Here is a 16,234-nt window from a genome sequence, read left to right as displayed (position 1 = left end):
CGGCCCCGCCCCGCCCCACCGTGACGGCGTGCCACGGGGGCGGAGCTCCGCCCTCTCTGACCCCGCCCGCGGCCGCGCCTCTCGCCCGGCCATAAGGCGGCGAGGCCCTATTCCCGCGTGTGCCGCGCCGGGTGCGGGTGGGAGGTTCTCACGAGCCACCTTAACGGCGCAGCGGGCCCGCGCGCGTCCCGGAAGCGGAAGCCAACGGGGGCCGGTGGGGCGACGGCCAGTGCTGACGTTTCCCTGGTCGGCGGCGGCGCGACTCCTCGCGCTTCCAGCGGCGTCTCGCTGGGCGGCCTCGCCCCGCGGGCTGGGCTGGGCTGGGCTGGGCACGGCTCCGGCCGCGGGCCCCCCGCCGCTCTCTCGGTGAGTGCTGGCACTGCCGCCGCAGCCGCTCCGTAAGCGGCACCGCGATCCGCGGCAGTTTCTCGTGACGCGGAGGGGCCCCCGGCCCAGTCCCGGCGGGGAAGCAGGAGGCACCGCGGCTTGCCGACCCCGGGGTTGGGCGGCGGTCTGTCCTGCGGCAGCCCGGGCCGAGCAGGGTCCTCAGTCCGGCGGAGCTCCGCGGGAGCAGTTCTGGGCCTCCCGGACCCAGCCCCCGCTGTCCACAGCACCGGGACGGGACTGGCCCAGCCGGTGTCCGGCCGCTGTCTGTAGCCAGCCCTGGGTGCCTGGGGGAAAGGCAGCGACCGGCCATGTATCCCATCTTTTGTCTTCATCTCTTTTCCCGTGAAAATGAGGGCGTTGGGCCATAAGCGAGACAGCCGTTCCCTGCTGCTGCCTTGGGGGCGCTTCCCATCGTCAGCTGGAGAATTTTAGGAGGTGGAAGCTCGTAAGTTGAGGTTGAGCGTAGCTGCAGTAGCTTAAGGCATTCCCACCTGTGAAACAGCCTCTTCTCTGTTACAGTGTTGGACTTGCAGTTGGTCTTAATCCATGTATGTGTACATGTAGTATAACTTTATTGTACAATTTTTAAGTGTTTATTTTGCTTGTTTTCTTTTAAGAGAGCTGTTATGTTTTAAAGCAGCTGTTTAAACTGCTTTTACCTGTTAGACCTATGTTTTTTTCAAAATCTTGTACATTGGAGTATTGCTAGTTTAACTAGACAGATTTGGTTGGAGGTTTATGCTGGATGGGTGGGCAGGGATGGGTGGTCTGTATCTTCAGAGTTGCTTCATTGCTGGTTTGCTATGGCATAGAAAGACATCCGCTATTTCTGCTGCCCCTTTATTCCTGAAATGCCCATTTACGGCTGAAGCACAGAGTTCTTGGGACTGCAGCAGCACGAAGACCTGGGAGCTCAGTGTGGAGGTGCCCAGGCTGCTGCTCATAGAGGGGACTCGGACAGCACAGAGCTCGTGGCCTTGCTCAGCACGAGGCCTGCTCCAGGCAGCCTGGCTGTGTCCTGGGGGGCCCTGCCGGGTTTAGCCCTGCTCAGTGTGTTTGTGAGGTGCTGCATTCAAGCTAAAGTCTCCAGAACTAGGGCTGCTCAGTACATACACGTTCTGCAGTGCAGTTACCGCTAATGCTCTTCTGGCTATCTGCCAGCCCAAGCTGCCTACCTGCTAAAACATCTTATGTGTGTTTTTGTCTGGAGTGTGGCTCTCGACTTGGATGGACTGTGTCACAAGTTCTATTAATTTCTGTATTTGGCAGCCTTTAGAAATTCTGATGGCTTACGATTTCATAATGTGCTACTGAGAGCAGTTTATATGAAAATGCTTAAACTCATCTCGTTAAGCAAAGGATTTGAATTATTATTATTTTAGGGCTGTCAGAAGAAGCTTTTGGAATTCTGCAAAGGAAACATTCATTTATTAGGAAATAATTAACCTTCTGTATTTGGAAATCTGTAGAACTCTGGAAATTAATTTTAAATATTGAGTATTCACGTGACTTCTGTATGTTGGTCATCCTATCAAATTTCTTAGCTGATATATCCAAGCATTATAGTTAAGTTTGTCATTGGTTGCCATTTTAGCAGCTCAAGCTTACTGAGTTGCAAAGCTATTTTTAAAGGTTTGGGGGGTTGTTTTTTCTTACACATTGTGATTATCCAAAATGACCTGGAAAACGTTTTGAACATCTGTTTTGCTGAGACCCTTTGGTAGAGCCTATTGATAATAATGCTTTTTTAGAATTATCCTGCAATAATGTGACTTGTATGCCTTGTAAGGAAACCTTGGAGTTTTACCACTTCAGATATCATGTAGAAATCCCCTTCCAGCAATGTAAGAAGATGGACATCCATTTCTGTTAGTGTACTGGTTTGCAAATACTCTACTGGCAGAGTTCCTTAGGAAGCATAGACTAATCTTTTAATTAATATTGAGATGGTAAGGGATATCATTGCTTGTACATTCAATGTACATTAAATTTAAAATGTGTGAATATATTTATCTGTGTCATTTGCCTTACCCAACTCCTGCATTTACACTGGGTTTATTTATCCTATGTCTTCTGAAGCTCCTGGAGACTTTGTTCTACGTTGTGGCCTCAGTATCAGGGGAAGGTGGGTTAGACTGGCAGTTGTTTTGGGGGCTTTGTTGTTGGTTTAACCTGCCAAGTTGGTGACAATAATAACTCTCAATTAGACAAAGCAATCTGGAGGTTGTCTTACATGGGTGCATTGTTTCAGCTCTTATGGAATCTATCTTTTATTATTTATAAACACATTTAAAATGCTTTTTGGGGTCTGTGCAGCTGGTAAATTTCGATGTGTGTATACAGTGAGCTGCTTTCTTAGCCGTGTTGGAGCCCTCTCTCTTAAATAAAATCAGAATATAGCTAATGGTGCATTCTGAATTTCAATAAATGGACTGGCCTTTCTTCTCTGTTTTCTTTTCATTTGAGGCAAGGGGAAGTCCCAAAAATCTTTGAAACTCTCATCTGTTTTGATTACAGAGGCTCCCATTATTGGGAACTTGGCTTTCAGTTCTGAAAGGAGGAGTTCAAATGTGAGATTCTGATTTTGGCTGTCAGCAAGGGAGTAGTTTCAGTTGAGTACAAGAAAGCAACACTGTAAGTGGAAGATAAGAAGTATTTGAAGTGCTTCATTCCAGCAGTAGCTGTGGTGTTGCAAATTTTTGCTCTTCAGACAAGTTTTGGTTTGCCCTTATTCAGAATTTTAGATTGCTGATTCTACCATGCGTTCTCCTGACTATCTTGCCACCTTATATAGGGGGTGGAGTGGTTTAGCATGTTAACTAGAATGTGTACCTTTCAGAAATTAACTTTTTATGGTTTCCTAACTGTAAGTTATGGTATGCTTTAGGCTTATATATGAGATTGGTGTTTCTAGGGAACAAAAATAGTCTGTTTTTCCAATACAGCTGTTAAAAACTACTATATTAATTTTGCTTATCAAAATGCAAGTATGTTTGTAGGGTTACTGAAATGGGAAATTCAGTTTGATTTAGTGGAAGCTGGATAAAATGCAACTGATAAATAATGTTGAATTTTGCTAGCAAAATATTTTGCTTCTGGTCATACTGTTTTTGCAGGATGCAGAGTTTCTAGGCTATTCTGCTTGATTTTATTCTGTCATGTAGTATATTGCTGATAAGAGGATAAAAAGCATTTAGCATTCTTTCTGGATGTCTATCTGGACTGGTTTTTTTCCATGGTGAATTCAATGCACATTTCTTCTACACAGTGAAATCCTTCCTAATTGAGGTGTGGTATCTCTCTTTTTAAGTAGGCCATCAGAATTGCCTAAAATTAACTTCAGGCCAATATTTCCTAAAAATAACTTTCAAAAGTAAAACTTGTGCACTTTCTAGAATGCAAAGCAGTATTCTTACCCAAAAGTTACTTGAATAATTAATTTGTGATGACATAGCTTCAAATAGTTTAAAATTTGATTTTTAAATTTTTTTCCAGATCCTTCTGAGTTGTACTTGAAGCCGCCAAAATGGTTCTGGCAGATCTTGGAAGAAAAATAACTTCAGCATTGCGCTCACTGAGCAATGCTACAATTATCAATGAAGAGGTATGTAGTGTACAAATGTGGTGGCACTAACACTTGAAAAGTTCTGAGAAAAAGCTCTCAAAGGCTGATGAGAAGCTTGAAGTAGGCTGATGTTCTCCCTAGACTTTTTTTTTTTCCTTCACGTAAAATTTCTACTAGAGGTTTTAAGCCCCTAAGAGTACTGCCTGAACGTAAAACTAGATTTATACCTGGATCATCACCTCAGACATAGTGGGTCCCGTGGTGAAAGGGTCCTTGAGCCTGGTGGCTGTACTTAGGGAGATTAGTGTTCTGTGGAGGTAATGCTGGAGGGAGGCAATGTGTACCTAAGTTTGGATGAAAGGTAGGTGCCTGCTCTGATTTATGTGTGTGCACAGGCAGACTATGGAGATGTGTACTAGGCTGCTAGAAACTGAAATGTGGAAGAACAAATATGTTTCAATGTAAGCTTTGCTGTCTGAAATGTGAGGGATGTTTTGCATTTGCTGCCTTTATATTCAAGCCAGTGTGTGGTTCAGGAAGTTTGTTTGGCTTGGTATGGTCTGTATTTTTTCTAATTAAGAGGTTGAAATTATAACTAGGTGTGTTCTGTCATAGGAGTGCAATACAAGATGGAAAACTAACTAATGTGATGGTTTCGAAGTGTCTCTGAGTACATAGATTGCTAGAAACGCTTTTCAGGTGGAAAGATGGGTGGCTTAAAGTAACTAAAAAGTAGGCTCATTGAGAGCTGTAGGGTTAGAACTTATGCATAGAGAAAAACTTCTAATATATGTTCTTCTGGGAGACAAAAAATCCTTAATTGAAGCAAATACAGCCCAATTAAATTTTTTTAGCTATGGAAGCTTTTATCCTGCAAGAGCTCAAGATGTGAAAATGAGATCATTTATGCAGGTGTTACTTTCAGAAAAATCTTTCTGTTCAAGACTTTGAAAACTCAGAATAAACAGGGTTTCTAGCTGAGGCACCTGCTTACCTAAAAGGCATACAATCAGAGCAGCAGTCCAGTTTCTGAAAATGCAGCTAGCAGGGTGTCCATCTTACAGCTAAGGAATATTGTTATTTACAGAAATGGGGTTGTGATCTGAGATTTTTTTTTTGATGTACTCTCTAAGGAGTACCCAGAGGGAAGTTTAGGAAGTCTTGCTGCCATATGAGCTGCTGGCCATAATGCAATAGGAAGTGTTTTGTGTTAGTGTTATACAGTGTGCACTTGTTAAAATTGAGAACCCTTCTCTTTCAGTATTACCCTTTCAGATTTAAATTGTATTTACATAGGAACAAATGCACAGGTTTTTTTTGTGACAGTTGATTTAATGGTAGGACTACATGCATTTAATTTGTGAAAGCCATGGTTGTATCATAAATAGACTTTAACATTCTTATTTTGACCTAATAGTGGCCTAGTTAATGTCTGTGTATTGTAAAACAATTTCTCTAATTTTTCTTTTATACTCCGAAGGTTTTAAATGCTATGTTAAAAGAAGTATGTACAGCATTACTGGAAGCTGATGTTAATATCAAACTTGTGAAGCAACTCAGAGAAAATGTCAAGTAAGTGAAATAGTGAAAATGCATTTAACTTCTGATATTTGTAAAAGCTGTAATTTGAGTTTACAAAGAACAACTAATTTGTAACTTTATATGTTGGGGTTTTTTTAGACACACTGAGTTTACTTTGAACTAAATGTTTAGCCAGTTCCATCAAAAGAATCTTCAGTCAAATTTAGTCATTTTTTGCTGTTACAGGCTTGTTTCAAATATCTATTGCTGTCATCAGTTGAGTTGTCTGATAAACAAGTTCTTCATTACTTCCTAGACACATCATCTTCACATGTTCTGTGCTGGCTATAAATAGATACGTGTATGTGACTAGTACTGTTACGTTGCCTATTTTCAGATGTGTAATCTAAGTAAATGCAAGTCTGAAAGATGCATTTTAGAAACCTGTTTTTGTCCTCCACATAAGAATGTCTCCCATGCATGTCACTTCTTAAGTACATCCTATCTGAAAACTCAGAACAAATCAGGGTGCTGTTGCAGTTGCAAAAACTTCGTTTATTACTAGGTTCAAGTGATGCATTCAGTTATGCTAGTTGTTTCATGGTTTTCTTAAACTCAGGTCTGCAATTGATCTTGAAGAAATGGCATCTGGCCTTAACAAAAGAAAAATGATCCAGCATGCAGTCTTTAAAGAGCTTGTTAAGGTAGGACTTAAAAATTCTGCATTGCATCACTTTCCTTGTACAGTCTGGGCTTGGAAGTAGTGCAGTAGCAAGCCAAGATTTTGAGTGGTTATGTGGTACCTGCAGTTATGCTTTCTGATGTGAGGCTTCTTACTATTGCAAACAGTAGTATTCTAATTGAAACTACATCCTGGGCATTTCTCAAACTAACTTCAGTTTAAGCTTTAAGTTCAATTGTTCTTATTCTTCAACTGGAAGGTAAAGACAAGAGTAAAGTACTGCTAGCTTCTAGACTGTCTTTGGTTGTCCCAGAACACACCTTTGCTACCCTAATATTCAGACTACTTATAAGTCTTTGGGAACGTGTTAAGTAATAACCCAACAGCTCAAAGCAACATTTCTCATAAATCTGCCTTCTTGGTCAAATCAGGACTTGGGTATCCATATTCTGACCTCTGTCCAGTTAACAGTGTAGTCATTTGTTCTTCTGTAGTCTGTGCCCAGACATATGGTGGCTCTCAGGAATGTATGTACCTTCTACTCATTTCACAAGTGAGGCTGCAACCCTAAAAAGCCTTCTATGCTGTAGGATTCTTACTAGAAGAAGCCCATCCTGAGCAGTGACAGAGGGGCAGAGGTCACCTTTCTGTGTTGGTTGTTATCCTTTTGCCATATATACAGGCCACCCTGACTATGCTTGGTGTTAGAAAGAAATTAATGCTGTTATTGTGGCAGAATTATCATGCAGAACATTATGTAGTATAGATATCTTGCACGGGCTGTTGCTGTTCACTGTAAATCAACAAGAACCTAAGCCAGATTAAGATGACAATGTGCAAAAATCGATTTGCTCCTTTGAATATGAAACCAGGCACCTAGCATGACTGTGACACCAGCTGTTCTGTGCTTTGGAAATTTGCTACCTATATTACTCTTCGTTCTTTAGCTTGTAGATCCTGGAGTCAAGGCATGGACACCTACCAAAGGAAAACAGAATATTATAATGTTTGTTGGTTTGCAAGGAAGTGGTAAAACAACAACTTGTTCAAAGGTAACATACAGTGAATCTCTTTGCATCGTTTTTGGTTTGTTTGTTGGGGTTTTTTTTGCCTTGGGGAAGCTGGTGGTCATTGGACTCCTTAGGTAGGATTGGCTTGTGATCTCTGCTGGTTTTGTTAGTAGGAAAGCTGTAACTCACTACCATGTAGAGATACATTTGCAGAGGGGTTTCTGAGATGAGATGAATGTTCAAAGTAATATTCTTTTGGGGCAATTTATGGCTTGTAGGACTCCCTTCAAAACTTTTTAAACGAAACTCTTGATGAAACAATACCCTATATGGATAAGAGTCTTTCTATTTGTCCTTGTACTTAGTGGAGTTAAACCACAACATTGTAATTCACTTTCTAGGATTAAGACTAGTATTAAGACTGGATGCTTATTCTATTACTTATTTAGGAAAACGAGAGGAATTTGGCCTTTGTATTAGATACCTCAGTTAAGTATAAATGGGTGATATGAAACCTCTTCCAGCCCCTGATTCATTGAGAAAATTTGCGTTTGTATTTTTTTAAGGCTAAAAAAGAAATGCTCTGAATCAACATATCTTCACCTCTCCAACAAGGCCTTCCCCGTTTGTTAGTGTAAGGTCAAACAGCACACCATTCCTTGTGGGATCATTTGCTACCTGTGACAGAAAGTTGTCATCTGTGCTTTCCAGGAACCTCCTGGATGGTTTGTGCTTCACTGCATTGCTTCTCCAGCAGATGTCAGGGTGCTTGAAGTCCCCCACAAGAACCAGGGCCTGTGACTTTGAGGCTGCTTCAAGCTGCCTGTAGAAGGCCTCATCCACTTGCTCCTTCTCATCAGGTGGCCTGTAACAAACACCCACAACATCACCCTCACTAATCTGCCCTTTTCTCTTAAACCATAAGCTCTTGACTCGCTCATCATTCACCCCGAGACAGAGCTGGATATATTCCAAGTTGTGAGGAGAAATTATCCTGTGGAAAAAGATGCATCTTTGTTGTTTTTTGTCATCTCCTTTTGAGATTTACATATAGTGATAAACTCAGTATAGCCTGCTCTGATTTCAGAACACTTTAATGCTTCTGTAGGTGAACTTTATTTTGAACATTTGTCTTTGGTCAGTCAAGTGTTTTGTGAACGTACATAGCACCAGTGAAGCTGAGTGTTGTAAGAAGGTTAAGGATTCTATCCACTGCTTTTAAACATGTCCTTTAAAGGGAAATATCTTTGTTCCTGTGGAAGAACAGAAACATAGAGCTGTACAAGTTGTAGCCATTATGGTACTTGATATTGAAGTATTGCTTTGGGTAGTTTCTACGTCCTAGTCCAATCTGCAGGATTAATTTATCTGCAGTAAGAAGAATTCAGGAGTTAGTAAAATGGGAACTTAAGTTATTTGTAGTCATTCCTAGAAATTGTCATTTCAAGAAATTGAAATCAGAAACAGAGTCAAGCAGGTGTTTCCATCTTGCCATTAATAATTATTTATAACGTGCTTTTCTAAATAATGGCCATGCTAACAGTGAACAGTCTTACTCTGTGGCCTCAGTTATAGAAAGGCTGGCTTGACTTTGTGTCCTCTGTGTGAGACTTACAAGATGTTGGAAGTGTCATGTCAGTGGGACTTTGGTGTAACTACTTGTTTTGGATTTTATTTCACAGTTAGCGTACTTCTATCAGAGGAAAGGCTGGAAGACTTGTTTAATATGTGCAGACACATACAGAGCAGGTAACACAGACTTTAATGATGTAGTTCTCTATCTATAATATTATAGATTTTCTTAAGTAGTCCCTTGACTATACCTGTCTTACAGGTGCTTTTGACCAGTTAAAGCAGAATGCCACAAAAGCAAGAATTCCCTTTTATGGGAGGTAAGCATCTTTCAGAATCACTTTGGAGAACAATTCAACTCCAATTATGTATTGTTCCTTATTGAACATTTTGCACTAAACCCCATCTAGCATCACCTAATTTGAGGGAAGGTGTAATAGAACTTATTGCAACTTCCAGCAGGTGAGACAGACTTCAGTCTTTGTGCTTTGGTTCACTGAACAGTAAGGGTAAATGGCTTAGGAAAGTGTATTTTTAACCAATTTTCTCTTGGCATAAGAGGAATTCCCTCTTGAAATCTAGATAGATTTATAGTTAACAAGTTTATAGTCAAGTGACAAAATTCTGAGTCTCTTTCTCTTTTTGACCAGTTATACAGAAATGGATCCTGTAATAATTGCCTCAGAAGGTGTTGAGAAATTTAAGAATGAAAACTTCGAAATAATCATTGTTGATACAAGTGGACGTCACAAACAAGAAGACTCTTTGTTTGAAGAGATGTTACAAGTTGCTAATGCCATAGTAAGTAGTTTTGAGAAATACAGTAACTTGGCATAGTCATTTGATGACAATTGATTGATCTTTATTCTAATGTTCTGTGTGCATTTTGCTTTAACTCCTAGATTATATTAGAAATTACAAACAGGTATGAATAAGCAAGGGCTGAATGAGCAGTGCTTGTTAGTTTTGTGTCAGTTTTAATTCTTCTGTTCTTCTGTTCAAGGATGCTTGCATATAACCAGACTGCCATTCCTGCTTTAACTTTTCCGGATCTTTGCATTGAAAAACTAGATAAAAGAACTAGTCTGATCTGGTTTCCTTGAACTATGAATACTAAACTTTCTGTGATTGTCACAAATAATTGCAGTGAAACAGAGAAGATGATTGGATAACTTTCAACAGTTTTGATATGTAAATGAAGCTGGTGTTTCTATGGCTTTAAAAAGTCTGGCTATTTGTTTGATTCTGTGGTCTTGCATGACAATATGACACTTCCCACACAATTCCTGCTAATGGCTGATTTATTTTTAGAGGAATGGATGTATTAAATATCTGAATGTAAAACCAAATGGAAGATGTTAGCTATTAATTGCTTGTAGATACTAATTAGCTTAGTGGCTCAAGATACTGGCTAAAATCACTTGAAACATAACTAATAAGCACAAACCTATTAAATTGTAATGTTTCATGTTATAGATAAATCATGTAGTCATACAGCATCAGAATTTTTTAAACGGTCCTTAGATAATATTGTTCATAAAACAGTGATTCTGTTTTAAACTCTAGCATACAGCTCTTGTATACTGTTATTGCAGTAAGTTCTGCTACTGAACATACATAATAATAATGCATGAACATTGTTTTGTAAAGCAGGAATTGATTATTTTGTGAATCTCATTTCTCCTAGCAACCAGATAACATTGTTTATGTGATGGATGCTTCCATTGGCCAAGCTTGTGAAGCTCAAGCTAAAGCTTTCAAAGACAAAGTAGATGTAGCTTCTGTTATTGTTACTAAGCTTGATGGACATGCCAAAGGAGGTGGAGCTCTTAGTGCGTAAGTACTGTGGTATAATAGTGTCCAGCGTCTGGCCATGCACAGTCAGCCATGAAATGCGTTTGTGTCTCGCAGAAACCTGTTCTGTGGAAGTGTCACTGTCACACTGCACAGAATCTAAGTCAGTCACATTTAGATTCTTACCCTTCTTCTGGTGGGTAGGATCACCTGTTGATATTTAATGTCAGAATCAGATGATATGATGTATTTTCAGTGCAGTAGTATGTATTGTCACAGGTCAGACTTTTATCTCCTGAAATCAGCATCAAGCAATATTCATTGCATATTGTGTATCAGGCATTTTTCCAAAAAGATAAATCTGGGCTCAATAGATATGACTGACATGAAAAGTTTTGCACCCCGAGAGTTTTTTCCAAAAGGGGAAAAAGTGTACCTTGTCATATCTAGTGACCTTAAAACTGTGATGCAAATTAAACTTCTGGATTGGCAGCGTCCAGAAACTTGGTGAAAAGTTGTCTGTGGTCATACTTAGGTGATTCCATTCTTGTTGGACTTCCCATGTGCTGTATCTTGGCAGAGTGTGGACTAGAAAATGTTACATTTTATCTTCAGCCTTTTATGATTGTTCCAGCTGCCTTTCAATGATATAGTTTGTATGGAGCTGAGATGATTTGTCAAAACAGTCAAAATTAGCTGACACTGACTTACTAAATCACTGCCTGTCTTTGATCTGAAGTGTTAAGAGTTCCTAAACTGCCATATGTATTTTGCTTTTTTAATAGCATAATGTTGGAAGACTAAAGCTTTCCATATTTTCATTTTGCTCATGCTCTAGTTGTCATGTGCTTGTGTGCCTTAAGTCTGCTGTGTTTGCTCTGTACTGTCTGTGGACTGAAAGCTGAGTTTTAGATAAAAGCTAGTACAAATGTGGTGGAAAGGTTCTGAGTTTTCTTATGCTTGAGCTTTTTCCTGTATTGGAAATGAGATTGTCTTTTGTATGAGGTACCTTGAAGAAATTGTAATCAATACCTGTCATCTGACAGTATTATCATTAGTATCAGTATGGATCAGTAATATCCCAGTATAAGGATAATTTGGAGATGATTTGGTTTTCTTTCTTTCCACTCAAGTTTCTTAAACTCAGCAATGAAAATAAGCAACTTATATTTTTGTTGATGATTTTTTCCAAACAGAGTTTGTATTTCATAAAGTACTAATTAGAGAAAAATCTTTTTAACTACTCTGAGCTAAACATCCCAGTGCTGGATGTTTTTTCATTAGTAGTTTGAGGAGTAAGGCAGATACTTCAGACAGAATGCATAGTGTTGATGCTGCCTAGCTGATTATGTTAATAGGTGGTACAAAAGATAGATGGTATTTGAGAGGCCATTTCATAAAATATATTTTATTGCAGAGTTGCTGCCACAAAGAGTCCTATTATTTTTATTGGAACTGGCGAGCACATAGATGACTTTGAACCCTTTAAAACACAGCCTTTCATCAGCAAGCTGCTTGGTATGTCTTATGTACAACTGTACTTACAAGACACTTTTAATTGGATAATGGAAAGTCAAAGTGTAATCTTAATCTTAATGCTAATTTCAGAGCTGTTTTCTTTTTCCAGGTATGGGTGATATTGAAGGATTGATAGATAAAGTAAATGAGTTAAAGTTGGATGATAACGAAGCACTCATAGAAAAGCTAAAACATGGTAAGTTACTCCCAAGGCCTGAATAGCAGATGCATTACAGTGACCTGACTGTGGCAGGTTCTCTGCGACGGAGACCACTGAATTAATTTGTGCTGTGTGTAGACAGAAACAACTTGTTCATGTGCACAGTGAAGAATGGTTATTCTTTCTCCAGTAAATGTGGCGGCCAAGTAAATTGAGTTGTGTTTTTCAAATGATAAGTCTGTCAGACTATAACTGCAGAGTGACTAGCTTAATGGTTCAGCATGTGCTATCTGAAACTGTTTGGCCATATTAGAGGTTTATTTATCCACTTATCTATGTAGTATAGTATTTACCTTATAAACATGAAGAATAATTGAAAAAGGAGAGTAAGACCAAAATGTTAATGTGTGACTTCTGCTAACTTTTCTTTTGTTGTTGTGCTTCAGGTCAATTTACATTAAGAGATATGTATGAACAATTCCAAAACATCATGAAAATGGGACCATTCAGTCAGATCTTGGTTAGTTATCCCCAAAATAATTTTATTTTATCAGATTTTCATTGATATTTGACAAATTTCTATAAACTTAAAACTCTTAATTGAAATTTGTTATAATCTGTGCTCTATGTTTTTCAAAAAGGTGAAATGATTTGCCTACTGCAGTATCTAACTACTGAACTAACAGTTGCTGTCTGTATATCTTTCTGCTTAATTAAAGTTATAGCTTTGCCTATTCTGACACAGCTTTTGTTTTCCATTCTTAAAACAAGGGCATGATCCCTGGTTTTGGAACTGACTTCATGAGTAAAGGCAATGAACAGGAATCAATGGCAAGGCTAAAGAAACTCATGACTATAATGGACAGTATGAATGATCAAGGTAAAACAAATTTCACTGACTATTTTTTAATTAATTGTTGAACAAGCTTATTTAGAGAGATCTTCCTGGAAACAAAAAGACATACTGTAGCATGTACAACCACAGAAAATGACAAGCATTTAACATTCTTGGAAATAGCAAGGAGTACCTGTGTCTCCAGATTTCTTAATAAATCTAAATATTTAGAGATACTTTGCCTGTTGCTGCTCTGTCTTGTGTAGAGTAGGTAGAATTTTGAATAATTTCCATTCTATTGGAAATTAATATATTTTTATTTTTTGTGTTGTAACTGTTCATAAATTATTAATGCTATACTTGCAAATTAAAAAACTATGTTAATCTGTAATCTGGCATTGCTGTCTTTTTTCCTACCCGTGCTCAAATTTACTTGGTGACATAGCCTGATCTCTGGAATTCAAAGTGTTGTTTCTAATCCACCCATAACTCCTGCAGTAGTATGCTCTGACCCTTGTGCTAAACCCATTAATATGGCTTAAGACCAAGTATGCCAAGAGCATAATTTATTCACACAGCTTTTCTTCTATCATGGTGATTAACATATGACTATAAGAGCTTTTTAGTATTACTTCCTAGAATATTATGTCTCAGTGATTTATGTAAAATTTTACATTGTCACTTCTAAAACTATGTTTTTATTCTCTGGTTCAGAATTCGATTCTCAACAATGAGAACAGGTTTACTTCCAATTGTAACAGTTTTTAATGTCAGTAACTCAATGGATTTTTCTTTTCCCCCCTGTAATTGCAGAACTTGACAGTACAGATGGTGCCAAAGTTTTCAGTAAGCAGCCAGGAAGAATCCAAAGAGTAGCAAGAGGATCAGGTGTTTCTACCAGAGATGTTCAGGAGCTTTTGACCCAATACACTAAGTTTGCACAGATGGTGAAAAAGATGGGAGGCATCAAAGGGCTTTTCAAAGGTAAAAATCCTCAGACAAACAAAAGACTGCAAACCAAACACCCCACCCTAAAATTTATTAACTCATTGGGGAGGTCACTTGATGTGTGAACACAGAGGACATGAGAGCATACTGATTAGGGAGAGGAGAAAGTGAGTTGTAGCTCACTCATTCTCATGATGTTTGAAAGTTCTTTCATGTGACTGGTAAGAGGTGCACTGTTCTTCATGCCACCGATGTGTAACTTAGCAAGGAAAGCTACTGTATTTCTATCAATGCAGACTTGATTACTGCTACAGTACTAACACTCCATTCTGTTATGTGGAGTGCAGGGACTGCTGATCCTAAATGGACTTTTAAGTGGCTGATGTAGTAACTTCTAATAATGGACTCATTGATTTGAGTCTAGAATTAGGAGGTAACATTTGGATTTATTTTATTTCTAGCCCCGCATGTTAATCCGTTTTCTTACGATTGCTCTTTTCTTTTTATTTAGGTGGTGATATGTCCAAGAATGTAAACCCATCTCAGCTGGCCAAACTGAACCAGCAGATGGCAAAGATGATGGATCCAAGAGTTCTTCATCATATGGGTATGTACTGAATTTTTATAGCTTGAAGAGAAGACTGCTAATTATGGTGGAGCATTTGAAATATAGAAGTGAGGAGGGGGATGGGAGACTATATGCATTATATATCAGTATTAAGTATTTCTAGGGTTTTCTAACAAGAATCAGAAAATTTAGTCCAAATGCTTTGCACTTAGCAGTGCTTAATCTAGTCTTTTCATTTGGATTCAGCTCTCAAAATGAGCAATTGGAATGGTGTCTGGGAATAGTGATGACTTGAAGGATGTCTGTGGTAAAACAAATCTTCCTAGATTTCCCTTCTCTTCTAAGATTGCCTCAAGTAATTAAATTTGACAAGAGCAGCTTTAAATAAAGACCCCCCATACCTGAACCTTACTAATTGATAATAGTCATTCCATCAAGGTTTTTTCTTTTGTCTAGTTCTTAATACACAAGTCATCTTAAAGCCTGGTGTTTTGCAGACCTTTCTGTAATTAGTCACTCAGTTCTTTATTTTCAATAGCTGTTTAAACCTAGTTTCAGTCTTGGGCTTCTGCCTTTGTAAATTACTGGAATAGTGTGTGTACAGTAATGGTGCCTCAAGCAAGAGAGCTGTGCTTCAGAGTTAATTAACACATTCACGTTCTCACTTATTTTCTCCAGGTGGCATGGCTGGTTTGCAGTCAATGATGAGACAATTTCAACAAGGTGCTGCTGGGAATATGAAAGGCATGATGGGATTCAATAATATGTAAAGAAGCCTTAACACAAATGGACTTGGTTGACTCTTCATTGCAACCTGAGTAAATGAATTTGCTTTCTTCCTTTTTACAGTGATGAGAGAGTGGTCTTTTGAAATCTTATCCAGGCTTCTCAGTTTCTACATCTAATTTCTGAAAACTATTTTTGCTTAAATTAGTTCCTCTCCACTAATAACTGATGGCACAAAGAGTAATTCAGTTTAATAAAACAAAATCATGATGTAAAATTTTAATATTTAGAGACACTTTTTAATCGTTTACATCAAATGGCAGCCATTATATTTGTAAACAACCCTGATCTTTGGTTATAGTAACATAAAATGTCACAAATATACTGTAAAATAAAATTTAAGTGGTTATAAACAAGGGAATGGCCTGTTTCTTCAGTTCCTTTTAACTGTCTTTTATCAGTATGTAATGAGATTATTTCCTTAGTTTGATTTGTTTCTAAAGACTGTTGTAACTTACGTTTGGCATAGATACTATAAGACTGTGTCAGTACCTGAAAATGTGCTGTTGGTGCTCAGCTGTGGAGCATTTTTAGAAAGTAGATGTGTTGTGCTCAGGTTTGTACAAGACTTTGTTGTAAAGAATTTTATCATTCTTCCCCTATACACAAAGAATCAAGTGACTGAAAAAATACAGGTATGCAGATATCAAACTGTCTCATATGCTAAAGATAATCTTCATACCAGGCTGCCAATTAAGCAGTTCTTTTGTTCTGGAGATAATTTGTAATGCATATTCGGTGAAATTTTTTGCTGGTACTGAACTTTAAAACAGCTGTATCTAACAGAACATACTGCCCCAACTCAGCTACAGTCTGATCTTCATTTCCTATAGCATTTGTTTAGTATTTCAGTTTACTCTGTTGGTCTCAAAAGGGTAGAATCTACAG

The 16,234-nt window shown here is 38.7% G+C and overlaps 2 protein-coding genes across 2 annotated transcripts; one reads left to right on the top strand and one right to left on the bottom strand.

Annotated features, from left to right (window-relative positions):
* Window positions 1-107: 107 nt before the first annotated feature.
* Window positions 108-1,914, bottom strand: LOC116445465 (translation initiation factor IF-2-like). Its single transcript, XM_032112052.1, has 2 exons — window positions 1,893-1,914; window positions 108-805 (listed from the first exon to the last, which is right to left on the bottom strand). The coding sequence occupies exons 1-2, from the start codon at window positions 1,912-1,914 to the stop codon at window positions 108-110; spliced, it is 720 nt and encodes a 239-aa protein (XP_031967943.1).
* Window positions 234-15,704, top strand: SRP54 (signal recognition particle 54). The gene is made up of 16 exons (XM_032113290.1): window positions 234-366; window positions 3,883-3,991; window positions 5,433-5,524; window positions 6,093-6,177; window positions 7,103-7,207; window positions 8,848-8,914; window positions 9,000-9,057; window positions 9,388-9,538; window positions 10,425-10,573; window positions 11,949-12,049; window positions 12,159-12,245; window positions 12,656-12,729; window positions 12,981-13,089; window positions 13,858-14,028; window positions 14,504-14,599; window positions 15,239-15,704. Exons 2-16 carry the CDS (start codon window positions 3,914-3,916, stop codon window positions 15,328-15,330), a joined length of 1,515 nt encoding a protein of 504 aa, XP_031969181.1. The 5' UTR covers window positions 234-366; window positions 3,883-3,913; the 3' UTR covers window positions 15,331-15,704.
* The last annotated feature ends 530 nt before the right edge of the window (window positions 15,705-16,234 follow it).

The sequence above is a fragment of the Corvus moneduloides genome, chromosome 6 (genome assembly GCF_009650955.1).
Source record: "Corvus moneduloides isolate bCorMon1 chromosome 6, bCorMon1.pri, whole genome shotgun sequence".
Lineage (NCBI taxonomy): Eukaryota > Metazoa > Chordata > Aves > Passeriformes > Corvidae > Corvus > Corvus moneduloides.
The sequence above is the reverse complement of the archived record's forward strand: the minus strand, read 5'-3'. Positions and strand labels throughout refer to the sequence as shown.